The 27,418-nt window shown below is 41.9% G+C and overlaps 1 protein-coding gene across 7 annotated transcripts; it reads left to right on the forward strand.

The window, feature by feature from the left end:
- The first annotated feature begins 324 nt into the window (after positions 1 to 324).
- On the forward strand, positions 325 to 27,418 carry LOC128808403 (mitotic checkpoint serine/threonine-protein kinase BUB1 beta-like). 7 transcript variants are annotated; one of them, XM_053979459.1, is made up of 25 exons: positions 325 to 337; positions 717 to 825; positions 1,312 to 1,598; positions 3,864 to 4,046; positions 4,386 to 4,445; positions 4,673 to 4,817; positions 5,571 to 5,767; positions 5,848 to 6,026; positions 6,141 to 6,334; positions 9,017 to 9,111; positions 10,906 to 11,132; positions 11,409 to 11,521; positions 12,029 to 12,126; positions 12,419 to 12,471; positions 13,275 to 13,359; positions 13,740 to 13,848; positions 14,334 to 14,620; positions 15,525 to 15,706; positions 17,728 to 17,874; positions 18,027 to 18,142; positions 18,414 to 18,575; positions 19,268 to 19,410; positions 22,556 to 22,727; positions 23,090 to 23,196; positions 26,872 to 27,418. In XM_053979459.1, the coding sequence occupies exons 4-25, from the start codon at positions 3,904 to 3,906 to the stop codon at positions 27,059 to 27,061; spliced, it is 3,204 nt and encodes a 1,067-aa protein (XP_053835434.1). In that variant the 5' UTR covers positions 325 to 337; positions 717 to 825; positions 1,312 to 1,598; positions 3,864 to 3,903; the 3' UTR covers positions 27,062 to 27,418. The 7 variants fall into 7 exon arrangements, with proteins under 7 accessions (XP_053835434.1, XP_053835427.1, XP_053835433.1 ...); XM_053979452.1 differs by lacking the exons at positions 325 to 337; positions 717 to 825 and adding an exon at positions 880 to 1,116; XM_053979453.1 differs by lacking the exons at positions 325 to 337; positions 717 to 825; positions 1,312 to 1,598 and adding an exon at positions 2,364 to 2,446.

Genomic DNA, 27,418 nt, shown 5'->3' on the forward strand with positions numbered 1-27,418 from the left:
GGAACTGAGCACCAGGCTAATTTAGCTCGAAGTGACTTAGGCAGAGACTTGGTATGTAGGTTTAGGTAGTGAAGTTGAAATCTTAAAAGTTCATTTTTTTTTCCTGTCTTTGAATCTATTTCCTCATGGTACCATGGATGCCTGCTTTGAACAGAACTTTTAAGACAGGGTATTAACTATTTGAAGTCATGTTGGTTATGCAATTTTGGAAGAACTGTGGATACGATAGAGCCTCTTGGTTTTTCTTTACAGATGTAGGTCTGATTCCCCCATGGGCTGCTGTTCCATTTTTCTCTATATTTGATGAATTCTCTACTTTGTCAAATAAGAATATAAGGTAGAATTATTCAAGGCCTGGATTTCAAGAGGAAGGAAAATGGAAGCATCAAACCCTTCCTGTAGCAGCTGAAATAACTGATAACTGCAGGGATGTGTGGGGGTGTGTGTTTTGTTTTGTTTATATTGGTAAATTTTATTTAACGACTCAGAGTCCATGATGAGGAAATACTCTTCTGTTTTTCATCTTCAACCTGCAACTGTTTAAGCTGCTCTATAAACTTGCTTCATGCTGGAGATCTGTATTTATTGCTTACTGCTACTTCTGCAGTAGAAATTGGTTGATTGAAATGATCAATAGACTTAAACTCTTGAGAGGAATTTGTTGGAGATGGGAAGCTGTTCTAATAAATATGTAACTGACTGTAACTTCTTCTTAGTTGCTCAGCAGATCGTAGTCAGAAAAGTGCCCGTCAGCCTCTCTCTGTTCGTAATCCTGTGGATTCTCTGAGTGCCAAGGAAAGCACAGCAGCAGCAGCAGCAGCCTGCGTAAGGAAACACTTCAGCCCCTGGCAGATTTCCTGCCCAGGAGAGACCAAGGCAGCCTGTGCTGCTGTCAGAGTCAGCTTGGCTGGACTGGCAGCACGTGTGAAACACAAGGAGTCTAAACTGCTGGCTGGCATGGCAGTAATGGAAGGGGGTGATGATGAGATGATACTGGAAATATCATGTTGTGGCTGTGGCTGCCTTGTCCCAGGAAGTGTTCCAGGCCAGGCTGGATGTGGCTTGGAGCAACCTGGTCTAGTGGAAGATGTCCCTGCCCATGGCAAGGAGGTGGAAGTCGGTGGTCTTTAAGGTCCCTTTCAAGCCAGAACATTCTGGGATTGTGTGCTAAGTAGAATTCATGAAGGCTGAATGTCCTTTTCATGTTGGAAGGTGGTGGAGTGGAAGAAGGGGAAATGTTCAGCTTTTAAATAAAGAAAAAATGGTCATAAAATCTGCAGGCTTTCACTGTCTCTTCTGTTTTTTTTCCAGGATGAGCTGAATGGAATTGAACGTTTGAGTGAGGATGCAATTGTGACAGGCTCCTACAAGAACAAGACCCTTTGTGCCAACCCAGAGGACACGTGTGACTTTAACAGGGCTGCCCACCTGGCCTCAACGCCCTTTCACGGGGTGGTAGCTCAGAGAGTCCCAGCTCCTGCTTTCTCTCAGAGTGAACTGAAGGAAGATAGTCCAGAATCCAAGAGTGCACCTGTGAATCAGGAGACACCAGTGTGTGAAGAAGCATACACTGAAGCTCTCAGTGTAGAAAAACTGAGGTAATTAACAGTAAAGGACCTTAAGCCCTTTCTCCTCCTGCACATCTTTCATGTTGTGGTTTTACTGTTGCTAAGGAAGGAGTTTTCTGAAAGGACCAGAATATCCTGGTGAGAGCCATTTCTTTAGCTCAGGGTCTACTTTGCCTTGAGCAGATTGAAGAGGTAATAGCAAGCCCACTTGACTTTTTGCCTGACTGCTGTGGGACTTAAGTACAAGGTTTTTTTAACCAAATAACTTACACAGAAATTGATAAATGCTTTCTGTCCGCATTATCAAACATGTAGAGCAGAATCACCGTTTGCGTTTATACTTTTAGAGCGAAGGTGATTAATGGGCCCAGCATCATAGTAACACAACCTTATACTTCTGGGAATCAGTTTTGGGAGTTTCAATCCATTTATTTTTCAGGAGTACGCCAAACGTGAGGTTTTCTGTGACACTAAAGCAGAACACATCACCAGTTGCCTGAGGCGAGTGCCTCAGGAAAAATGACTCAGGATGCCTTTTAGACGGAGTAATAACGTGGAGAATCAGCGAGTGCCAGCGGTTAGCAGAGGGAAAGAGCGAGAACATGCGGGAGCAGGAACAGGAGTATGTCTTTCAGATGAGATTAACTGCGAGCGCATTATTTATAATTTTTTTTAATTTTTTCCCGCCGGCGCCGCGGGTGAGGCGGGAACTACACTTCCCGTGATGCTCCGTGGCGACGCAGGACGGAGCCAATCAGGTGCGGCCAATGGGGAGGTGGGAGAGGTTTGAATTCTGAAGCGGCGCCGCCGTTACGGCATTGGCACTGCTGGGGTCCTGTGTCGGTCCGGGCGGCTCGCGCCGCTGGGGGCTGTCTGCGGTACGTTCGGCTGGGAGGGGTTCGCGGGACTGGGGCGGCCTGCGGTGCTAGAGGCTAAGGCGGCCTGAGGGGCACTGGGGTCCGTGAGGGGCGCGCGGGTCCGTGAGGGCTGAGGCCCTGTGGGGTGAGACACGCGCGGGCGCTGAGGATTGCGGAGTTCCTGAGGGACCGAGGCGGCCTCAGGGGCTGTGAAGTGCGTGGGGCTGAGGGTTATGGAGTCCCTGAGGGGCCGAGGAGTCTCAGGGGCTGTGAAGTGCGCGGGGCTGGGAGTTGTTTGGTCCGTCAGGGGCGCGCGCGCCTGTGAGGCTGGGGTGGGGCTGAGAGCCTGTGGAGTCTTTGAGGGGCTGTGGGCCGTGACGGGCCCGCGAAGATCGGGTGGGGCTGAGGAGTACGGGAGGGGCTGGGAGGTGCTCGGGGTTCATGGTTGTGGGATCTATAAGGGACTGAGGCGACCTTTTGTGCTGTGAGGTGCGTGGAGCTGTGGGGTCCTTGAGAGGACCTCGGGCATCCGTGAGGGGCTGAGAGGGGCTGTGGGATCCCTGTGGGGTTGAGAAGCCATGAGGCGTGTATAGGGTTTGAGGAGCTGTGAGTTGTCTGTGGCATTCCTGTGGGGCTGAGGGGCTCTAAGTTGTGCGGTGTGCGGGACTGACAGCTGCGGGATTCGTGAGGCGCGCGGGGTTGAGGGGTACTTGGAGATCCGTGAGGGGCTGTAGTTTGTGAGGTGTGTGGGGCTGTGGGTGTCTCTGGGGGTCTGCGAGGTGCTGTGTGGGGTCCGTGAGGGGCTGTGTCTGTGTGGGATCCGTGAGGGGCTTTAGGGTATGAGGTACTTGGCGCTGGCGGCTCTGGCGCTCTGAGACGTGTTTTTGTGCCCGGACAGCGCGGGGTGCCCGGTCCCGGCGTGGGGCGGTGCGTCCCGGGGAACCAACAGCCTCGCCTCCCTTCGGTGCCCGGGAGTCCCCGCCGCTGTGCCCCGCCGCCCCCCGGCAGGGCTCGAGGCTGGGCTGTGCCTCCCGCCTGCTGCAACCCGCTCGTCTAAGCGGTGAAGGACCGGAGGATCCCGACTAAGCCTGGCTGAGGCTTCCCCTGGGCGGAGCACAGCCTTCGGCAGCCCCTGTGAGGAGGGTGAGGGGGGTCTCGGGGCAAGGAAAGGAGGAATCAGTGGGGAGGGAGATGGCTTAATCTTAGTGGCTTTTGCTGCTCATATGGCCTGCTTGCCGTTCTTCACTGTCACGATGGGCTTTTTTTCCCGTATATTTCCAGTAGTGGGGAATTAAGCCCCCAAGTCCCTCTAATAATTGGGTATTTAAGCAGTGTGTTTTGGCTGCACAGAAATTTGGGGTGAATGGGCTTAGGAAAGCTTTGTCAGGTTTCAGGTTAGTACCCTGCCTTAGAGGTATCCATTTCTTTTTAAACACAGGATTAAAGGAGAAGCATTCAGGATTGGAGGAGAGGTGGTCATGTCCCAGGAGGACAGCCATGAGTGGGAGCTGAGCAAGGAGAATGTGCAGCCCCTCAGGCAGGGACGGGTGATGTCCAGATTGCAAGAGGCACTGTCTCAGCAGGACTCTTCCAGCCACACTGCTGTGCAGCTTAAAAAACAGTAAGTGATGTTATAACATTTCCTTTCCCCTTATCTTCCTCCCTTCTCATTTTATCTATATCTTTTTTAACTGTACTAATCTCATAAGCATTAAAAAGGCGTAAAAGAAGTTTAGTAATTGATGTCTGTGCTATTACCATGCTCTAGGGTTTTAGAAGTACTCAGGTGTTGTGTAGTACAGACTGCAACTTTTCTCATTTGCAATGGAGCATTTAAACAGCAAACACTAGGGAGATTTGGCTGTGCTTTTTAGTTAATAATTAACTCTTAATATGTAATATACAAGATGAACTTACTGTGATACAAATGTATTTATGGATGGATAATGTTATGTTTTAGGGAGTTTGAAGCAGAAATACGATTTTACTCTGGAGATGATCCTCTGGATGTATGGGAGCGGTAAGTTTTTCTTTATTTCAGAAAAAAGAGTTAAATGGTCACGTATCCATGTAAAAGCAAGGGAGACACATTCTAATTTAATAAGAAACTCATTGAAAGCTAAGTTTTATAATTGTTTTTAAATATTATATTGTGTTTCAATGTTATGCCTATTTTTTTCTTAATCTCTTTATATTTTACAGATACTTATTAAGAACTGACTTGCTATGAACACATTCTGTCTCTAGGTACATCAAGTGGACAGAGCAGGCCTTCCCTGGGGGTGGCAAGGATGGCAACCTCGCGGCAGTTCTGGAAAGGGCAGTGCAAGCCCTCCACGGGCAGCAGCGATACTACAAAGATCCTCGCTATCTTAATCTCTGGCTCAAGTTTGTGAGTGTTTTGGGGAACATCTCTTGGGTGCTGCTTTTCCTTGGGACCTTGTCATGTTGTCTGCACACAGCTAAGTTGATTCTGGTGACGAGTAAAACAGTGTTGTACAACAAGTGCAATATTAGACATATTTTTCTGCAAATGTTACTCTTGAATTTTGCTTCTCATTTTCAGAGTATTTTTTAGGGTTGCTCACTTTGGACAGCTACAAACTCTAGAAGTTTTTGTTTTGAAAAAGCTGCTTTGAATAAATAGAGTTCAAATATTTATTTAAGGAAAAAGAGAGTGATTTAAAGATACAACATCTAAAATATATCTGTCCTACCAGATATTTTAGCTTCTAGCTGTCTTCTGTCCCCATCCTTTTAAACTCTAAAGCAAGCTAAGTGTGTTCTCGTCCTGTCCTGTCTCTCCATTACTGTAATTTTTGTTGTCCATTTTTTTACAAAGTAGCTTTTCCCCAACTTTAGCTTGCTGAGGTAATCTACCAGTTCCAAAAGTGGCAAGGAATATGTTATACTTCATCTGAAGCTAAAATAACTGTTCATTCTCAGGAATACTAATATGGTGCAATTCAATCATTGAATTACCTCACAGTCAAATAAGAAATTATAAAATTCTGTGTACTGGCCTTACAGCTGCTCCTGTCAGACTTGTATTGAAATTATTGGGGTCTTGCTGGAGGCATTGAAACACAGATTTTGATTGGGACCCTGCTGCAGTGTGATTACAGACATACTTGGATCATTTCAGGGCGATTGCTGCAACGAGCCCTTGGATCTGTACAGTTACCTGCACAGCCAGGAGATCGGCACCATGCTGGCCCCACTCTACATCACGTGGGCAGAGGCACTCGAGGCCAGGGGCAGCTTCAGGAAAGCAGATGTGATATTCCAGGAAGGACTCCAGCGCAAGGCTGAGCCTTTGGACAAACTCCAGGCTCATCACAAGTAAGGGAAGAACGTAGGTGCTCACCTGGGCTCCTGAGATAGGGAAGGTTATGGTGACTTCTCCAATGTTATTTTTCTAGGCAGTTTCAGGCCCGTGTTTCTCGGCAGACGCTACTGGCACTTGAGGAAAGTCCTGATGGAGACAATATGGGATTGCTGGAAATTGCAGAGCCTCAGAGAAGTTCACTGGCAGATCTCAAAGGCAGAGGGAAGAAGAAAGTGAGAGCCCCCATTAGTCGTGTGGGAGATGCAGTTAAAGGTACATTCAAGAGCTAAAAACCCTGTTATTGAAGGGATTTAATCTCTTTATAGTGAGATTTGCAATTGATTGTGACGGTTGAAGGTTAATTGACATAAATCTTCTGGCTTATAGTCATGAACCCAAACAGAAGCTGCCAGCCTCAGGCTTCTCTACAGCTTCCAAATGCTCCAAGTTTTGCTGTATTTGATGAAAATTCTGTGTCTGGACCTGAGATTGCCACAATTCCAGCACAGTCATGGCCAGCACCTCCAGTTCCCAGGGCAAAGGAGAATGAACTCAGTGCAGGACCGTGGAACTCTGGCAGGGTAAGGAGGCTCAAAAGGGACGGGGAAAAGAGAGGAAGGTGTGTGTAAGCTGATGACTTCTGATCGCAGAAACAGAGGTCGTCTCTTTCTCCCTTGCCTGTGGTTTGTGTCTATTGTAAATACAGATTAAATGATAGAATTGTGAAATTGTTTGGGCTGGAGGGGACCTTATAGGTCATCTGGGTTCACATTCCACTAGCCCAGGTTGCTCCAAGCCCCATGCAGCCTGGCTTTGGGCACTCCCAAGGATGGATCAGCCAAGGTTTATGTGGGCAACCTGTACCAGGGCCTCAGCACCCTCCCAGGGAAGAATTTCTTCCCAATATCTCATCCAAAGCCACCCTCCTTTGGCTTAAGGCCATTCCCCCTTGTCCTGTCTCTGCATGCCCTTGTGAATGGTTGCTGTCCTTCTAAAGAGTCCCTGGCCATGTGTACTCAGTTCAAGTTTAGCAGGCTGGTATTGCTCAAACCCTGTGGAGTTTTAAAATCAAGAAAAGGAAATTCATGCTAAGCAGAAGAATTGGCAGAGGTAGCTTGCTGAAGTGTTTGGAGGGCGGAAAAGGAATGTAAGAGGCAAAACATGAGCCCTGGAAGGGGAGAGAAGCCAGGAATTAATTAAATCCATAAGGTAGAAGCGTAAGAGTTGAATTATTTTGGAAAATACAAAGTGAAGGAAGAGCTTGCTGGCTGTCTTGTGCAAAGAAGGCATATACAGCATTCTGCACATCTTGTTTTGAAGTGCTTGTGAGGAAAACAGAAGAGTGCAGATCAAAAGAATTCAAGTGCTGTATCAATGGAATATTTATCCTGGCAATAGGATGACAGAGAGTAGCTTCCAATGGCTTAAAGTAAACATCAAAAGGAACAGCTGTGCTACAGGTGTTTAGGCTGTTCTAGAGAAGTGATGGAAGGTCTTGTGTGAAGGGAATCAATCCTGTGAGATCAGGATTGATTCACAGGTGCTCAGATAAGCCCCAGTGTTGCCATGTTCTTTGTAGCTGAGAAAGGAAGAATAGCAAGTCACGAGATTGATGCCTGGATGTCCTAGGGTGACTTTATGGTGCTTGTGTCCCCAGTGGTCTGTTCTGTTGGTCACGTGGTGTGGAACAGAAGCTTTTCCAGACCATGTTAGAATGACAATGTAAAAGCAAAGCTTTCCTTGAAAGCCTTCAGGTACACAATATGGCAAAAACCAGTGCTCACAATTCAGTCCTTCCACTTGATAGGATTGGGCAATTGGAATATCTGGCCATTATTGTCCAAAGAGAGGAGCAGTTGGTTAGGTAATCTCCCCTCCTGTCTTCTGCCTTCCTTCCCTACCTTTATTATGCCAGTGATTACGTGGTGTAAAATAAAATGTCCTTGGAGAAGTAACAGGCAAGAGTTAACAAAAGTTTAGGAATGTGCCAATAAGCGCCTGTTCACTGTGGGAAAGTGCTGGAAGTTACACTGAGGCATTTAACAGTCTACAGAATCACAAATACATGAAGAATACATAAAAGCTAAAAACTTCAGGCTTTGAGATGACGAAAGTATTTTTGTCTTCTCAATATGGACATTGTTATAAGTGAGGCTTGGTAATAAAATCTTGAATGAGGGAGGGATGCAACCAGGCTAAAATTTAGGGAAACTCCAGGAACATTGTTTTCAGATAGAAAGCAGTTTGGTTAAATGAATGGAAAAGTTAACTAAATGATAGATTTAATATAGCTGAGAAGAGTGAGGAAGAAGTATTAATATAAAATTTCTTTTGCCCATCTCTTTATGCTGCTTAAAACATTCATTCTGGTCTCTGGATGCTTCCATATTTCTTTTAATGTCTGCCCTTAGAGTAGTCTGTGCTCCCCTCTTAATGAAATTTCTTAGATTTACTGGAATAAAATATCCTGTTTCTGGCAGAAGAGAGAAGGATGTTTAATTCTGCCCCACTGAAGGGCAGTTCAAGAATAACCTTTGGTGAATGCTCTGACATATTAAAATCTGCACAGGGAAGAAGGGGTTTCCCTTTCTGCTGGTTTCAAGATGCCTCAGGAAGCAGTTTGGGAAATGATGGAAAAGAGGAGTGAGTTGGTGAAGTATTCCCAGCAAGTAACTTTTTTTGTGCTGAAGAGTCTCAGGGAATTGAAATAGGCAGATGAGAATAGTGTGTTGTCAGACTAAATTCTACCTCTTCTCTTTACAAATGGCCCATAGAAACTGTTAAGGGATTTTTGTGGTGCTATAATGGCCTCTGATGGGAAAATTGAAAAAAAAACCAAACTACAATTCTGGAGGCTGTTGGTGGACAGGGAATGACTATAATCATAGAATTGGGACAATTTTGGCTGTCAAATGAGAACTGTGGCATCTGTGGAAAATGAGGAATACCCAGCCTGGCCAGGATAATGTGTATATATATCTCCCTCAATATGTACAAAACATTCCCTCAGAATAAGAGGAACTGGGGCTGGTGAGGACGTGCAGGAGGAGTGTGCCTCGCCTTTTAGATGCCAGTGTTCAGCTGGTGGGCTGTGACTGTGTCATTAGGGAATTCATCTTGGAAAAGTCTCCATCAAGTTTAGTTTTGTCTAAAAGAAAACCTCCAAATGAGCAGAAGATGAGGAAAAGGGAGATGCAGAATGCAGAGGGATGTGGAGAGTGAAAAGAATCGCTGTGTTGTTAATGTTGCGTTTCCTTCCGCAGCGTCCTCGCAGCACTGTGAGCTCTGGTTCGGAAGTGCCCCACCCACTGCCCAGTTTCACCCCCTATGTGGACGAGTCAGCTCAGCCACAAATGATGTGAGTCTTGAGTTGGAGCTGGGGGGATTGCATTTGGAATTCTCAAAGCTGCTTCCTAAAACTGGGACTTGTTTTGCTGAGTACTTAAGCCTGTCGAGCTAGAAGAATTGAAAAATCTGTCAGCCTGGAAGCAATTAGTGCTGCAGCTTGAAGACAGAGGCTTCAGCAGAGGTTGCATAAGGACATGGGAAGTGTTCAGTGCTGCTCATGGTGTGGGAGCCTATATCATATTCATATATGCTAATGATTTTAATAGCTTAACTCAGTGTGTCTACACAAAACCACAAGGTACCTGTCTTAGGGTGCTGTTTGCTGTGAAAGAGGCCCAAATGGAGGCAGCAAATGTGGCTGGTTTTTTTTCTGTCTTGGGAACTCTGTGCTCAGCATATCTGGAGTTTTATTCTGAACTAAACTATCAGAGTTGCCATGGCAACAGTGTTGCTTAGGTCGTGGAGGAGTGAGTGTGCTGCTTGTACAGTGCTCCCTGAAATGCTGATAAATCCCAGGAGATGGGGTGGTTTAGTTAGAGCAGAGGAAAACACATTCTTTTGCAAGGTTGCTTGCTTTTTCTGTGGCTAACGATGGGCAGGGAATAGACAGGCTCCTTCTGAGAGAGGAGTGGAAAAGACTGTTTGGTATTGGTGACAGTTCCCAGAGGTCTGAATTGCATGGAACCAAGGAATGCTGAGAGGTGGTGAGCAAGCAAGGATTGCGTGTGGACTGCAGAATGGCTCTGCCTGTGGCATTGTTTAGTTGAGAAATATGTAAAATCTGCATTCCAGTTTAAAGTGTAAGACTGTTTCTTTGTCGTGCAAGTCAGTGATGCCACATCAGAGGGTAAAATCTCTTGGCCTGCCCATTTTTCTGGGATGAAGATTTGTTACTTACGGAAGTCAGCAGCTTTTCATAGCAGGGAGAGGGACGGAGTGGGTGGAACTGAGCACCAGGCTAAGTTAGCTCGAAGTGACTTAGGCAGAGACTTGGTATGTAGGTTTAGGTACTGAAGTTGAAATCTTAAAGGTACTATTTTGTTTTCCCCTTATCTTTGAATCAGTTTCCTTATGTTACCACCGTTACCTGCCAAATGTGGAAGTGTTATGCTGAAACTGTTTAAATGTGGTGCAAATCACAGCATCAGCTGTCATCCAGGGTTCTTGGCAGAGATCCCTGTTGTGATCTTGATATGGATTCCCATACTCCTCCAATAAAGCTTTAAAATCCCAAGCATTAGGAGCACTTGTTTGCCTCATGATCACTCCCAGATTTGAGTTTATCCTGCTGAATTGCTGGTGTTTGTAAAGCTGTACCAGCATTGCTTCTTTCCTGAAATTAGCATGTAGGTTTCATCTCACCCAAGAATGTCCATTTTTAAGTCCCTTTTCTCCTGTGTCCCTATTCTCCCTGATAACCGTCCTACAAACTAGAGTTTAGGGACTTGTCTTCCCTGTGGTCACTCAGCTCAATGGAACTAAATTGAACAGATCCTGCTTCAGGTTGCACGGAAGTTCGGATATCATAAGAATTTTATTTGTTTTTGACTGTACCTTATAAACATTTTAGGTTGGATTTGTTTTGTTGTTTTTTGTTATTTGTTTTGTTTTAGTTATCACACAATTCTGAGTAGTTTGGTGTTATCATTCCAATTTTCTCGTGTATTTTTTGAAGCACAGAATAAAATGTCTTTACACTACTCCAAAAACAGGTTCTGAAATTAGCCCTCTTGTCTCCCACACCTGCTTTTCTGTGCTACAGTGAAGTTCACAAAGCCCAAGTAATAAATTCCTGTTTTTTCAGGACTCCATGCAAAATTGAGCCCAGCATAAACTGTGTGTTAAGTACTCGCAAACCTGAGGAGCGGGAGGACCCACTGCAGCGTGTGCAGCATCAGCAGCAGGATGCTCAGGCAAAGAAAGAGATGGTGATGTACTGCAAAGAGAAAGTTTATGCTGGAGTGGATGAATTCTCTTTTGAAGAGATCCGAGCTGAAATCTACAGGAAGAAAGCAAGAAAGAAAGACGAGGGTATGTTCCAAAGTGGGCTGGAGCACGTAGGGAATTCCAGATGGAATCATGAAATTGTATTTGCTTCTGTCTGTTATTGCAGCTGCTTCTCTTTTTCTACTGGAGTAGTTGTTTAACTGCTGTGAGGTACAGAGACAGTAACACATTCAACAGCTTTACATGGAAGCTGTGGGACAGGGAAAGACCACCAGAAGTTTCGGCCCCTTGACAATTTAGGCTGCAGCCACCAATTGTATGTGAAATAGGCATTGGGCCTTAGAGGTGTTTTTTCCTTAGACGAAATACAAGCCATCGAACGGAAGAAGGAAGAAATACAAAGGAAAATTGAGGAGCTGGAAAAGAAATTAAAGAAGAAAGAAAATGACAAACAGCCACAACCACATGAACAGGTATTGTCCTCATTTAACTGCAAATAGCTGCAATTTCAAATAAAAGTACCCAAGAAAGCCAAAAGGAAGCATTTCCGAAATTCTTCTAACACATTTTAAACTTCTTTTGAAAGGATTCTTCACTAGTAAAGTAAATTCTCTCTACTCCTTCCCTGTTTCCAAAACAATGCCTTCACAGTAAGTACTTTAAATAATGAAACAGAATTGTGACTTTGTAAGCTATCTAACTGCTTACATATGTCCTTAACGGTTACAGGGTGACTAAAATCTCCTATGAAAGTGTAAATATGGTTGCAAAGAGTAAATGATGCCTTTTAACTTCACTATGCAATAAAAGTGGACTTGACTTCATGCAGGTAAGCTAAGTACAAATAAAAGTGGCTAAAGGCAACCATTTCCTATCAGGGTTTTAATGACTACATGGGATTATCTTCATGGTTTTGGAACCTTTTTGCCTGGCTTGCGATTCTACCACTGTAGAACCGAAATGTGGCTTTATTTCCACAGGCAGCAGAGGTAACGGGAGCTTCCACACCATTGGGAATGCAAGGATTTACTTTTCCCAGCACAGAAGAATATGGGGAGAAACAGCCTCAGTCACAAAGGTAATAGGGGGGTTTTTTAGCCAGCAGGGAGAACACTTGTGAGGCTATGTAGGTACGACTAGTAACATGGATCACTAGCAGCCTGTTTTCTCAGGCAGAATGGAATATAGCCTTGACATCAGCCTGTAACCAGGATCTGTGCTTTTTCTCCATATGTTTGATTATTTGTCTGAGGGATCTTAACTTCTTGCAAGAAGCATTTGTCATCTTGGCTTGCCTTTTTTACAGAGTTTACTTACGTTTTGCGAAGGTCTGTAGAATGCAAACTTGTTTATTTTTATCTTTTGCACAGTGAATTCCAGATCTATGAAGATACTCAACTACATAAACCGTCTTGTTCTGAGGGTAAGTAGTCAAGTTTTTTACCATTAACGAGATGGTCTGGTTAAAGGGAAGTGTTCCATGAATACCAAGAAGGCAGCAAAGTAAAACCCAAAGCTTAGGTGGATAAGAAGAATGACAGTGTGTATGCTAGTAGTGCCTTTTACCTTATTGAGCAAAACATGGAGCATCTGAGATGTGAGAACTGTCACTATTTGAAAGGACTTTCAAGAAGAAGAGCATTTTTCTTTCAGTAGCTGGAAAGTTTTCTTCCATCTTTCACGTTTGCTGTCTTACTAGCATTTCAGAAGAGTTTAATGCTATCATGAGATTGATAACTGCCTTAAGTCCTTTTTCCTCAGAGGTTTTGCTAGGGGAATACTTCCATAAATTGTATATTGTTGATTTTGGTAAGTTTTGTTGGGAAGGTCAAATTCTGAATAACTTTACTTCTGATTGGAGTTGAATTTGTTGCTGTTGACAGCGGTTATCCAGACTCCTGATGTATCCCCAGATAGCCACAGTGGAAATACATTTTTAAACTCTGAGGAGAAACAGAGAAATAAGACAGTCTTGCAGAAAAATGTACAAATTCTGAAGCATAGTCTAAACACAGCAAGTTAGCTCACATAATATGGTGGTAAAGGGGTGTTCATTGATGTGGCAAAACCAAACCTTTTTAAATAGATTTCTTTATATGCCAGCTCTGTAACTTCCTGTTAGAAGCAGTACTTTTAGAACTGTGTATTAACTATTTTAAGTACTGTTGGATATGCTATTTTGGAAGAACTGTAGATATGATAGAGGCTCTTGGTTTTTCTTTACAGATGTAGGTCTGATTCCCCCACCGGCTGCTGTTCCATTTTTCTCTATATTTGATGAATCCTCTACTTTGACAAATAAGAATATAAGGTAGAATTATTCAAGACCTGGATTTCAGAGGGAAGGAAAATGGAAGCATCAAAGCTGTTGCTGTAGCAGCTGAAATAACTGTTAACTGCAGGGATGTGTGGGGGTGTGTGTTTTGTTTTGTTTATATTGGTAAATTTTATTTAATTTCTCAGAGTCCATGATGAGGAAATACTCTTCTGTTTTTCATCTTCAACCTGCAACTATTTAAGCTGCTCTATAAACTTGCTTCATGCTGGAGAGCTGTATTAATTGCTTACTGCTAGTTCTGCAGTAGAAACTGGTTGATTGAAATGATCAATAGACTTAAACTGTTGAGAGGAATTTGTTGGAGATGGGAAGCTGTTCTAATAAATATGTAACTGACTGTAACTTCTTCTTAGTTGCTCAGCAGATCGTAGTCAGAAAAGTGCCCGTCAGCCTCTCTCTGTTCGTAATCCTGTGGATTCTCTGAGTGCCAAGGAAAGCACAGCAGCAGCAGCAGCAGCCTGCGTAAGGAAACACTTCAGCCCCTGGCAGATTTCCTGCCCAGGAGAGACCAAGGCAGCCTGTGCTGCTGTCAGAGTCAGCTTGGCTGGACTGGCAGCACGTGTGAAACACAAGGAGTCTAAGCTGCTGGCTGGCATGGCAGTAATGGAAGGGGGTGATGATGAGATGATACTGGAAATATCATGTTGTGGCTGTGGCTGCCTTGTCCCAGGAAGTGTTCCAGGCCAGTCTGGATGTGGCTTGGAGCAACCTGGTCTAGTGGAAGGTGTCCCTGCCCATGGCAAGGAGGTGGAAGTCGGTGGTCTTTAAGGTCCCTTTCAAGCCAGAGCATTCTGGGATTGTGTGCTAAGTAGAATTCATGAAGGCTGAATGTCCTTTTCATGTTGGAAGGTGGTGGAGTGGAAGAAAGAGAAATGTTCAGCTTTTAAATAAAGAAAAAATGGTCATAAAATCTGCAGGCTTTCACTGTCTCTTCTGTTTTTTTCCAGGATGAGCTGAATGGAATTGAACGTTTGAGTGAGGATGCAATTGTGACAGGCTCCTACAAGAACAAGACCCTTTGTGCCAACCCAGAGGACACGTGTGACTTTAACAGGGCTGCCCACCTGGCCTCAACGCCCTTTCATGGGGTGGTAGCTCAGAGAGTCCCAGCTCCTGCTTTCTCTCAGAGTGAACTGAAGGAAGATAGTCCAGAATCCAAGAGTGCACCTGTGAATCAGGAGACACCAGTGTGTGAAGAAGCATACACTGAAGCTCTCAGTGTAAAAAAACTGAGGTAATTAACAGTAAAGGACCTTAAGCCCTTTCTCCTCCTGCACATCTTTCATGTTGTGGTTTTACTGTTGCTAAGGAAGGAGTTTTCTGAAAAGACCAGAATATCCTGGTGAGAGCCATTTCTTTAGCTCAGGGTCTACTTTGCCTTGAGCAGATTGAAGAGGTAATAGCAAGCCCACTTGACTTTTTTGCCTGACTGCTGTGGGACTTAAGTACAAGGTTTTTTTAACCAAATAACTTACAGAGAAATTGGTAAATGCATTCTATCTTCCTTATCAAACATGAAGAGCAGAATCATCAGCTCCTTTTTTACTCTTGGCTTCTGTACTTATTTTGACTATATAAAATGTTTTTAGTGTTCATAATTTAGTTCTTCTGCAGAGTAAAAAGGCTGGAGAGAAGAATAATCTTTTTGTCATTGTGAAGAAAAAGAACCTGTTGCATGGGAGTTTCTTAATCTAGAGCTGAGTTGATTTGCTGGCTCTTAGGATGTAAATACGCATGCCATGCTGAATGTGTTTTTTACTTGAGAGGTTCCTTGAAAACCTTGCTGATTATAATTAGGAAGAAGTATTTCCCACCCAACCCTTTACTGCTTTGAAAGCACTGAAATTTTGTAGCAAAGGTAATGATAAATATTCTGGATGTCTTTTGTTTTAGCAGTTAAATTTGGTGGAAGAGAAGATTAATAAAATCATCTCTAGACTAAGATTCTGAGTATATTCAATCATCAAAACTGAAATGAAACTCTGACATGACTTCTGGCTTTCTGCTAGGGGTGGGAAAGAATTTCTTCATGTTAATTAAATCTGGGCATGGAAAGTATCCTCTCCTAGTCCCCGGGCTGACATTATCTACAACTTGTATCTTTGGGAAGGCTGAGTACTTGATGGCTTTATTCACAGCCCGATCATGGAAGCAAGCCTGGAAGATACTCACTCGTCAGGTGCTTCAGTCTCAGGAGGTTCTCTGTCCTCTGTTACACAAACATCTGCTATTAAATACCTGCAGATCAGTGAGAAACTGGAGCTGGCTCAGAGCTTGCCTGCTGAAGTCGTTACTGATTCTGGATGTGGAAACGTTACTGGTTAGTACTAAACTAAATTTCACTCACTACAAATAACTTGCACCTGTCACTAAATGTGGGGGGTTTTCTGTCCTTCTTGTATCCCACTCTGTGTGTTTCCCGTTACTATGACTGGTGACTGAACTTGTCTCCCTTGTCTGAAGCAGCAGTGAGGTGCAGTACAGGATGCTTGTCAGCAGCCAAAGCATGTCAGTATTAAGGTGACAGAGAAGTTACTTAGGGTAGTAAAGCAGGCAGTCTGTAGGAGTAATGAGGTCAAATTCCAAAATTAAAAATTTGGACTGGGTGGCAGTAATAACTTCTAAGGTAGCTTTGTTTTGGTTTGTCTTTCTTTTTTCTCTGTCATCATACTGTGTGTCTCCTGATGTGCTGATAAACTACTACTTTGAAAAGGATGAATACGAATTTGGAGTCTACTGCAAGTTACATGATTTTGGTTTAAATCTGCATTTTAACTATGCTGTAAACTCTTGTGCTGCTTCACAGTATCCTTCTTATTCCTACTGAGGGAAAACAGTACTGATACTTAAATAGTCAATTTCTTTGCTTGTTTTTCTTCTAGTTAAAGGCAATTGTTTCTTTCTGTTCTAACTATTTAGATTACAGTTAGAATGGGAATGGTCACAAAAAGCCTTCAAAATCTGTCCTGTGGAATTAGATGTGTGTTGGATAATGGTGTTCAAGGTGTTCAACCTTCTTTAACTCCTTTGGTTTTGGTCTATGATGCTTTATTGGAACTGTGTATTTGAAATTTTAGTGTATCTACTCTGGACAATTATGTTCTCATGTGCCTGCAGACTATTTTATGATGAAGCGTGCTTGGGATTTGGAATGAAAATACAATTAGAAGTCATGTCACTGAAATAGCTGGGATATTTTGGATGGATCTTTGTCTTGTTTTTATCATGTGTACTAAACTTTAGAGCAAGATGAAAAATCTCTTCAGAAAAAAAGAAAGCATTTGTTCAGATGTTTTAATGGTTCTTTCTTAAACTTTGGATCTTTCCATTTGCTTTGTTTCTTGATTTCTTCACATCTCCCTTAAGCTGCAGCTCTTACCCTGGATATAGTAATTCTTAATACTGTGTAAAGAATAAAAATTACTTCAGATATCTGTCAGTTTATTCCTGCAAAATATGCCAGTAAATTTCCTAAGTTTGTGATGGCAAAAGCTTGGAACACATTGTAGCCTCCAGCCTACACTATTTCCTGGATCTTTCACAGAATTGCTTCCTAAGCAGTACTTACTGAATGCTTTTCAAATAAATGTGGGCATAACAGTAGATAATCTGGTTCTTACATGTGTACTGTGAAAGTTCAAAATGTTCTCCCTCATTACAGCCATGACATTTGGGAGAAGGCAGTAGAGGCCATCTAGTTCTTGTGTTTTATCTCAAATGATAAAGCAGAGTAAACATTGAGGCTACCTTGGTTTTTGACAGATCAACTCATTTACTGAATGACTTTATGTTCTGTTATGAAGGAAAATAAGTCCAGTCCTACAGGTGTCTTCCAGGAGATAAAAGCCATTAAATTCTTAACATTGCAGTGATCAGCAGAGTTGGAGTCCAGCTTTGTTTTCCTTTTCTTACATAAAACCTCTGCTGTAATCCAAGGACTAAATTTCCCTAAACCCCATAATTTAAAACCCCCAAACTAATCACTTGCTATGGGCATAGATTTAAAAAATGAGTGTTGATTTGCAGAATGAATTTAAATTCTGCTCTGGCTGAAATAATTCAGAGCTTTGTCTCTTGTGAAAGATAACATTTTGCATGATGCTACAGTAGAATCCTTGAAACCTCATGATAAAAGTCTGTAAGGCAGTTTTAAAGGCAAGGATCACATTGACTTCCCAGAACTATTGGAAAGAGATGAGTTGACTTGCTAAGAGATGAATATTAAATCAGAACGTGGATAAAAGTTTCTAGTATCCAGTTTACTTTTACTGACGGGTACAACCAAGTTGCAGAGAGTTAACGCAATTTCAGCTCATCTCTTCATGTTTTTTGTTTCCTTAGATGATGATGTGGCTCAGCTCATGTGGAGCCCTGAACAGCGTAAAAAGCTTTTAGGTTCTGTGCTATCATCACTGGCTGCTTCTCCGGATTTTCACTTGGAGGCTGGAGCTCTGCCTCACATGGAGGTTGAGAAAGACATTGAGCTGGGTAAGGTGTGCCAGACCCTCTTGCAGTGCAGAGTTTGTGCTCTGATGGGTTTGAATTATATCCACCCTCTTAGTTTTATGTGGTGCAGGTGGGGAATGACTTGGGAAGAGCTATTTACTGTGACAGTTTATGAATGTAAACTTTCAACACAGGAAATGAGACTTACTGCATCAAAATGGAATATTGGAACGATGAAGAATACAAGATGTTTTTTGCCATTCCAACTGGATGCGTTTTCCAGTGGGATGCAAAGGGATTTGCAATAAAGGTAACATGCATGATGGTTATTGTACAAGAAGTGTGAACTGGTAAAATCTCATCCATTAATATAAACTCTTAATTTCCGAATTCCATGCAAGAAGTTTGCTACTTCAAGTCCTCTTCCTAATTGAGGATCTAGATTAAAGGTTTCTGACTGTGAAAAATGTCTTCCTTGATCAAGTGGGAGGGGGAAAAAAAAGAGAATGAGAAGAATATGAAAATGAGCAATTTTCACTTCATTCCAAAAATAAATGTTCTTCATATGTACCTTCTTGTAGGTGTATTCTCAGCCTGTGCCTTGGGATTTTTATATCACCCTTGAGTTACAGAAGCGTTTGAATTCTGACTTTGACCAGAGCTTCAGTGAGAATTGCAACTGTTATCTGTACCAGGATGGCTGTGCCATTGTGCACAAGGATACAAATTGCTTCACACTCAGGGTCAGTACAGACAAACCAAGGACAATTGGAGAGTCCAAACTCCCACTTGGGTGCCAGTAGTGAGTCTGGAGTGGTGTTATGCTCCTTGCTGAAGAGCTTCTCCTGTCTAATCCTGCAATACAGATGCTCTGGTCTTTATCTGTGTATAAATCAGGGCTGTCTGTTAATGCCTCCATTGGCTCTGGTTTCTCATTCATAGATCATGTGCTTCTCGGAGACAATCTTGAACGAATTTTTCACATTTTCTGTCTTTGTGAGTCATAAAGGACTGGAGCCAAGAACTACATGTTATTCTGTAGCAAGATTTGCATCTAAAGCTGTTGTTTAACTTGACCTCTTTCAATACATTCCAGTCAGCTACAGCAAGGTCATGGCAATTAATGTCTTGCTGAACGATTCGCACTTTAAGTCTTGTGCATTTTGAATTGTTGCATACAAATAGGACTGAAATTCAATAGTGATTTCAGTCTTCAGTTCAATTTCCTCCTCCTGGTCTTTTGTCCAGTTTTGAATAATAATGTTTCCTAGCTTACAGTTCTTGTAATTCTGTCTGAGCAAAATCTGATTATACTGAATTTATGGTGGGACTGTTACCTCTGTACAGATGAATAATGAAACAAAAAGTGAGCTATAAATATTTCACCTAATCTAAGGTAGAAAGGTACAGAGATAGATGTTTATTCTCTTTTCAGGATATTCTCTGTGACCGTAAGTTCATCACAAAGGAAATCATCTTCTTGGTTGTTCATGATCTTCTGCATGTGGTAGAGAAGCTGCACAAAGCGGAGATTGTCCATGGAGATCTGAGGCCAGAGGTGTTGTTTCTGGGAGACAGGTTTGTCTCTGCCTATGAATATGAGAGGGTACAGAGCAGTCATTTCAGCTACAGCTCCCCTGCTGCTGTAATTTCTACTCTTGAGCCGGCGTACAGAAGTACTGAGGCCTGAACAACAGGCCCTAAGCCAAAGCTGACCTCTAGATGAACCTTCCAACCAAATGTTATATAATCTACTCATTAACAAAGAATCATTAGTATCTATGTATCATAGATCTATGTATCATATGTATCATATGATCTATGTATCCACTCATTGTCAAAACATGTATTCACCTTCCTGTATTTAGAAACCAGATAAGGCCACACCTGGGTTTTGGGGTTGTAGGAGCAAAGACAACTCCGTGGGTTGTGCCTTGAGCCCTGGCCAGGCTTTGGGAAGAACCCAGGAGGAGGCTGACCCCAGATGTTCCTGCACTGGAAGTGGTGTGAGCTAGTTTATTGCCCCCTGCCCAAGTTGGGCCCTGTCCCAGCACAGTCAGAAGCCTCTTTGCCTGCGGGTGGACGCACCCATAGGAATTCCCGGTTCTGGGAGGGGCTCTCCAGTGCTTGGCGGTGACAGGGTCCCCCAGCTGCTGTGTGCCCTGGAGGGTGGTGAAGTCTTAGGGTGTAATGGATGCTGTATCTTAATTGCTGTAGGCAATCCTTGGTAGCAATGATGAGGTGCATTGCTGAGCTTCTCCTTGTGTAATTCTTTACAGTCTTGCATTATAGAAAATTACACTATTCTTTAAGCTGGTTTCTGTGTCCCTTGTGCTGAACCTGTCCACTGGCAAAATAGGCCTGATTTTGCAGTCCATGTTTTTTAGGCTCCATTGTATTCTGATAAGAGTGAAAACACTTAATTTAGGAATAAGCCTTCCTGTAGAAATAGTATACATTAACACTGTAAAACTTATGCTCAACAAAATGGTTTTGCTATTACCTATATTTTAAGTTTCTGCTTTACCAAGGTTCTGGACCACTAATGTAAGTTACAATATGGTTTGTAACTTGCCTTTATGTACCTGAAACCCGGGGGATTAGAAGATATAAGACAGGTGGGACTGGGATATCCAGATACCCTAAACAAAATGTTCAGCTTCCTCTGCATTCCAGCTTGTACCTTAATGCATAGACCTAATTTTCTTCTTTAAGCTCTTTCTCATGTTATGTTAACAAAGTCACGTATCCCTTGGAATGTGATCTGTGAACTGGGTGTGGTGATGTCTGGAAATAAAGCACAAACTTTTCCAGACCATGTTAGAATGATAATATAAAAGCAAACCTTTACTTGAAGGTTGTGTGCCTTCAGGTACACAATATGGCAAAAACCAGTGCCCCAATTTAGATCCTTGCAATTGATAAGACCGGGCAATTAAAATATCTGGCCAATATTGTCCAATTAGAGGAGCAGTTGGTAATGTAATCTCCTCCCTGGGTTCTGACCTCCTCCCCTACCTTTATTATGCCTGTGTTTATGTGGTGCAAAATAAAGTGTCCTTGGAGAACTTACAGGCAAGAGACAACAAAATTTTAGGAATGTGTCAATAAGCGCCTGTTCATTGTGGGGAGGAAAGCTGGAAAAGTACTAGAAGTTACACTGAGGTATTTAACAGTCTGCACAGCTACAAATACATGAAAAATACATAAAAGCTAAAAACTTCAGGCATCAGTGGGAAGCCAGTAACCAGAATGTCTAATGAATCAGATATAATTCCATTACATAAATTCACTGAGGCTGTTATTAGTTATCATTGATATGTTAAAAATAGCTATTAAATTTAAATTTAGTTTAAGCCTACAGTCATCTAACATACATACTTCCAGTATATTTTACTTCTAATTTCTTTGTGGTCATTTTATTAATAACTTATTTACATAATTATTTATAAATTACATACCTGTATTATGCAAGTCCTGATATTTTCTTCACATCCTGCAATGGGTTGTCTTGCATACCCCTTAGGGTGCTGCGTCCTATTTTGGCAGTCACTGATCTAATAATGGCTTGATGGACTTAGATACCTCCTGCTGGATTTCTCTGTGGCAAATACAAAACAAACAACTGCCAAAAATTTAGGATAATGGTTTGGGGTTTTTCAGATAGCAAAAGGACAAGTGCATAGTATAACTTACAAAATAAGCTCAAAGCATACAAGTATGTAAGAAGAGTAGTAGTGAGAGCTGTGATATGTGGATATTGTTGGCTTGGCAGTTGTCAGTAGAGATACTCCTCCCTGCCCTTTCATTTTGTCCTCCCTCACCTGTAGACTAGGAGAAGTTTGTAGAAACATTATCAAGCTTAATTATTTTTTGTATCAAGTATTCTGAGATTTCGATGGAGAGGGAGAAGTGCAAAACATGACAATAATTCCAAATTGATTCTGGCCTTTTTGCTTTTATCTATTCTCTATATTCTTTACGTATGTATATTTGTAGCTCTGTAGCCTATTATTGCAGTCATAAATAGCATTTTATCTACTCTATTAAACAGAAAGACAAAATAAATTCCCCACTGGCTCCAAACCCTGGGGTCCAAGGTTAGGCTCTCTGAGAGCCAAGGTTGAAAGCCAGCTCTTTGAGACACATACTCATAAACAAAGTTCAGTTCCTATCCTAGGAGGGTTGTTCAGAAATGGGTAGAACCAGGGGGAATTACCTCATCACCTATGTCTCTAATTGAAGATGCTTGTCAGTTATGCTAATTTGCTAAACATATAAAGATTGTATCTGGTTTGTTATTTGTGCATCTTCAGTGCTTTTCATCCAGTGTGTTGTGCACCATAAGGATCCTTACAAAGGTAACTCCCTTTTATCACCTGTGTCTGGCTCATAATTTCAAAACCAGTGAAAAGGCATCGTACTATTCCCACAGTCCACAGACTTTGTTTCAGTTAACTCTGACAAATACAAAAATAGCATCATCCTCAACCCTTTATTGGTTCCTGTTGCTTACTGTGGAGACAGCACTATCATCCCTAAGCTCCCTGCTGTGAGCCCTTGCCATCCAGGGTAGCCCTTGCAGCAGTAGTTCTGACAGCAGCCATCAGAGGGGAGTATTGACATGGCTAAGACTCACCTTCACTGTGCTGTTAAATTTAACTCTAAAAGAAAGAAAAAGTTTGTTGGATCGTTTACTGCCTCATGTGCTTCCTCTGCTTAGGATCTGCGATGCGTTTTCTAATGAGGAGGTGCCAAATGCTCTGAAGGTGGTGGATTTCACTCACAGTCTGGATTTGAGGGTACTGCCTCGAGTCAGCTTTCCGTATAACTTTCCCACTGCTCAGACCCCTCATGGACAGCAGCTTCTGGCAGAAAGTTCTCTTCCTTATCAGGTGAGTCTGCATTTAGTAGGGCATGTTAATTTCTGTGTTTCCTTTACAAAACCCATTTTCTTAAATTAAAATTGACAAGTGCTGTGGAAAGCTCTGATCAATAAATACTGAATAAAGAGAATTTTGCATCTGATGCAACCTTTGGCATTAAGTGAAAGGATTGACAGTGCTGTTCAGTGATTGTAACTTCTGAATTTATTTAGAAACCTACAATGAAAACAGAATTTTACCTTTAGAAGTTTTCTTGTTTAGCAGGTCTCTGGAAGATTCTGGTGTAAGGATAGTTCCAACTTAAATGTGTGAAAGCAGTAAGAGCAGAAAGTGATAGACATTGAACTTTGTGGTATTTGTTGTGATTACAGGTAGACTTGGTTGGCATTGCAGATATAGTCCATTTGATGTTGTTTGGGGATCATATCCAGGTCTGTCAGGAGAATTCCATCTGGAAAATCAGCCAAAACTTATCAAAGTAAGTCCTTTTGCAGAGGGGGCTGCTGGGAAAGAAGAGACATCTAACTTCATTTTCTTTATAGTGATACTATCTTCAGAGCTTAAACTGTACTATCTTCAGAGCTTGAAATGTACAACAACTTGGGGCTGTTTTTGCCAAAAAGTGTTAGTTCTGTGGGGCCGGAAATAGTGACGTTTTTGGACTTGTTCACTGGTAGCCTCAGTGCTGTGTAGGAGACAATTTTAAGTTGAATATGAATAATCCGGTCGAGATGGTTTTGCTTTGTCATCCATTCAGATGAGACTGACTTAGTCTCTGTACCTTACAGATCAAGCTTGGAGAAGTTTGTAAGTGGATGGGTGATGAGGGGGACAAAGATCACATGAGCATGTTGCCTCAGAAATGGATTCGTTTGGCTTTCTGCTTTTTTTTTTTTTTTTTTTAATTCTATTAAGACACTGATGGCAGGGTGTAACAGCTGTAGAAACAGTACACTTGTACATCAAAGAAAATAATTCAAAACTGTCATCTAAGATGCAAGTGTGCAAATGGCTGCTTTTTGGAAGCTGCTGTTTGTCTCAGGTATTAAATTCTACTGTTCTCTTTTTGACTATAAGTCTGCTCTGCCTTCCTGTGCCCTTTGTTTGTTCTTAGACAGTTGTTTATTTTGTTAGGCACATACTGCAGGTTTTCTTGCCTTGGCATTTCATAAGGATTTTCCAGAACTCTGCACTCATGACAGCAGTTGCTGGACAGGTATCTGATTCAGGATCATGGATCACTCCTAGGACCATTGCTTTAAGAAAACCCACTATCAGTGTGGGAGTTGTCCAGTTCCCTAGCAACCTGCACTGCTTACATCTCCCAGTTTGTTGTATTCAGCCTTTGGAAAAAACCCAATCTTCTTAAGCTGTGTACAGAGGAAAAAAAAGCTTTTTTTTTTTTTTTTCTTTTTCCTCTTCCCTTTACTGGGTATATGTCTGGTTTTCTACTATGATATCCTTTGTTTAATTCTGCAAGAGATTAAATTGAGCTACTGCAGATGAAGCCAAATAAGGCCTGAGTTGAGAAGGCTGGGACATGGTGTCAGGGACCTGATCAGGATGTAGGTATGGGAAGAAGAGCAGTAACTGCTGGGATAACTGGAGCAGGAGGAATAGTAAGTCTGAGTTGGGAAGGATAGGGCTGGCTGGCTGTCAGTGGAATTTGGAGGGGAGGAGTTAATTGGAAAGGAATTATAGTTAAAGCTGGGGATGCTGGATTGAAAAAAATAGGATTTTGGGCTGAGGTAGAAATTAGAGGGAGTCTTGAGGAGTGAGACCTGTGAAGGGCTAAAGGAGACAAAGCAGGAAGAAGATAAAGTCTGGGCACAAGTTCTGTAGAGCTGGAACCAGGCTGTAATGGCTTCTTGCTCACCTGGGTGCATTAGTTCATAATTTGGGAGTTCAGAGTACAAATAAGGAATTTCTTTTCCACCATCTCTTCTGCTTTGCTTCTGAAAGTGTTATAGACTTATCATTCATCATCTATACTTACTTTTCAATATCAGTTATTTCAAGAAATGTCTGCATAGGTGCTTTAGATACACATTGTACTGAAGTCTTATATCAACAGTGTAAAAATGAGATATGTGGAAATAAGGAATCAGTTTCCATTCACACATGGATCTTTTAATCTGTCTAGTTCTTACTGATTGATGACACTTGCTCTAGTCAGTTTGAAGCTTTCAAATAATCTGTGACAAGCAAATTCACTGCTGCAGGGAGCCTTCATCCACCAGAAGAGGTTCCACAATTGACTATTCCCTGGGAGAAAAGTCAGCTGATGGAGATCAATTTTGCTCTTCATCCTGTGCATACAGCCACATGTGCTGGTGGCACTTGTAACACTCCTGAAGACACAGGATTCTATCTTCCTGTTGCTTTTAGTAATTCTACTTTTGTAAAGATGACATTGCTTCTGTCCTTCAAAATTCTCCAAGCGATTTGGAAAGTGATTTTTTTATTTCTTTGAGGTTCATTTGAGTTTGTTTCATGGTTTGTTTTGGGGTTTGGTTTTTTGTTGTTGTTTGTTTGTTTTGTGGTGGGCTTTTTTTTGTTTTGTTTTTGCCTTTTTTTTTTCAGGGATTGTATTGACAGAATAACTTTCCTCAAAAAAGGTTCTTAGAATTCAGGTATTATATTAGAATTAGACTTCAGGTATTGAACTAGAAAGGAGGCTTCTTACTAGAAGGCTGACTGGTGTTAAATACAACAACCATGACCCTCTTATCTTAAGAAAGCTTTTTAAACAGGACTTAATTATTTTTGTTAAACAAAATATAGATATAGCAGAATGACTGCAAGAGCTACTGATTTTACTACCAGTTCAGCAAAATACCAAAGCAATGGGGAATTGCAGGGTAGAGCACAACATTTTTTCTTCCAAGGTCAATGGCTTTCAATAAAAGAGAATCCACTTAAAAGGTGACCGAATGAATGGAAAACACTGAAACATTGTGGTAGAGACTTAGGAGAAGGTAGAATGTAAATTGTGATCAAGTTGTTTTTTTCATCTCCAAGTATAATGCCAACAGCCTGTTTTTCAGGGGAGGGCTTTTACCATTATTAAAAAAATGGATATGGTGATTTTTTTTGTTTTCATTGTACTATTTTAGGAAACTTCATCTGTGCAGGTTTATGTGAGGCAGGATATAGAAGCTGCGTTTGAATTTTTAGGACTATTTTTGTCACTCAGAACTCCTTACACCTCCTTAGCAGCACTTTATCTCCTCTGCCACACCTCTTGCTCATCTAATTCCACAAAGAAAATGGACTCAAGTCTTGCATATTTTTTTCTTGGTTAGGTTCTGCATTGACTTAATTATTTTAGCAAATATAAGTTACCATTGAAATAGTACAGGCTGGATTCATTCTAAGACTGGCTGCTGCTGTTTGTGAGTCACTTAGATAAAGCAGAGGCAGATAATTTGTTTCAAAGCCATTGTAACTCCTAGCTCGAGGGAGAAAAGTGCTTCAGTAGTCAGTAGCAGTGCAAGACTGAAGAACAAAGGGTTTGCTCTAATATCAGTTTTCTGAGACTTAAATGAGTCACTTAACCTTTTTGTTCTTGTTGTGTGGGTGCATCTGGAAGAGAGGGGATTTATTACTATTAATTGTCTCCAAAATATTATCTGTACAGAACTCTGGCAGATGGAAGGTGGGGAAAAAAAGGAAGCAAAACTGGCTCTAAACTACCTTTTTTTTTTTTTTTTCTTGCAGCTTTCCTTTAATATTGTCCTGTTAACTTAGCTTGCAAGTGGGAAAATAAGATTTTCCTCTGCCCTTTATTCATGAAAGGAGTTTCCCAAGTTGTTTGGTTCAAAAATGTTCTTGATAATTACTGTAAACTAAAACTGCCTTGGCTTACTGTGAATGGTGGTAGTGGTCAGGTATACCTGAAGAGGCAACTGTATAAACAGTTGGTTTAGACCTGTGTAGTTACTATCCAGAAACCTATTGGAGAAAGCGAATGAGATCCATACATATAAAATGAACAACACATTCCTAGTTTTCCTTTGTATTTACTCAGGTGAGTGAAAATATTATTTCAGGCGTGGTTCTCCCAGGATGTTTAGTGCTGAATGTAAATGGAGACCTTGATAGACATGTTGTATGTGTACTGTTCCACTGAAAACTGCTCTGTTTGTTTTAGGACCCCTGACAGTGATTTCTGGAGTAAACTTTTTGAGAGAATTCTGAATGCAGATGGTAAGTCCACAGTACCTCTGCTGAGGGAGTTGAGAGAGGAAATCAGTGAAATGTTTGACAGCTCGTTCAAAGAACGACTTTTGTTGACCTTAGCTGCTGTGGGAGAAACTTTCCTCCTGGTGAACTTCCAGTGACTTCATAGAAAGCAAACACATTTTGTATTCTAGAGAAAATTTTTTTGTTGCTTTCTTATGTTTTCAAATGTAAACATGAGAGTGATTGGAGCCATTTCTGCAATACTTCACATGGGACTTCCTCAAGAATGTTTCTATTGTGTGAGTGCATGGAAAACCTCCTGAGCCTCTACATGAACCTTTCTGTGTCGGAGCAGTTTGTGAGAGAAAATTGTTTGTCTTTACTGCTACCTCCCCTTCTTGTACAGCTCCTTAAAAATTTAACACCTAACTTGCACCACACTCTTTGAAATGTCTTTGTCCTGCTTTCAGTTGGTCTTTTAATTGGTGTTTAATCAATAAAGTTGTGTTTTGGTA

Source organism: Vidua macroura, chromosome 6 (assembly GCF_024509145.1).
Source record: "Vidua macroura isolate BioBank_ID:100142 chromosome 6, ASM2450914v1, whole genome shotgun sequence".
Taxonomy (NCBI): Eukaryota; Metazoa; Chordata; class Aves; order Passeriformes; family Viduidae; genus Vidua; species Vidua macroura.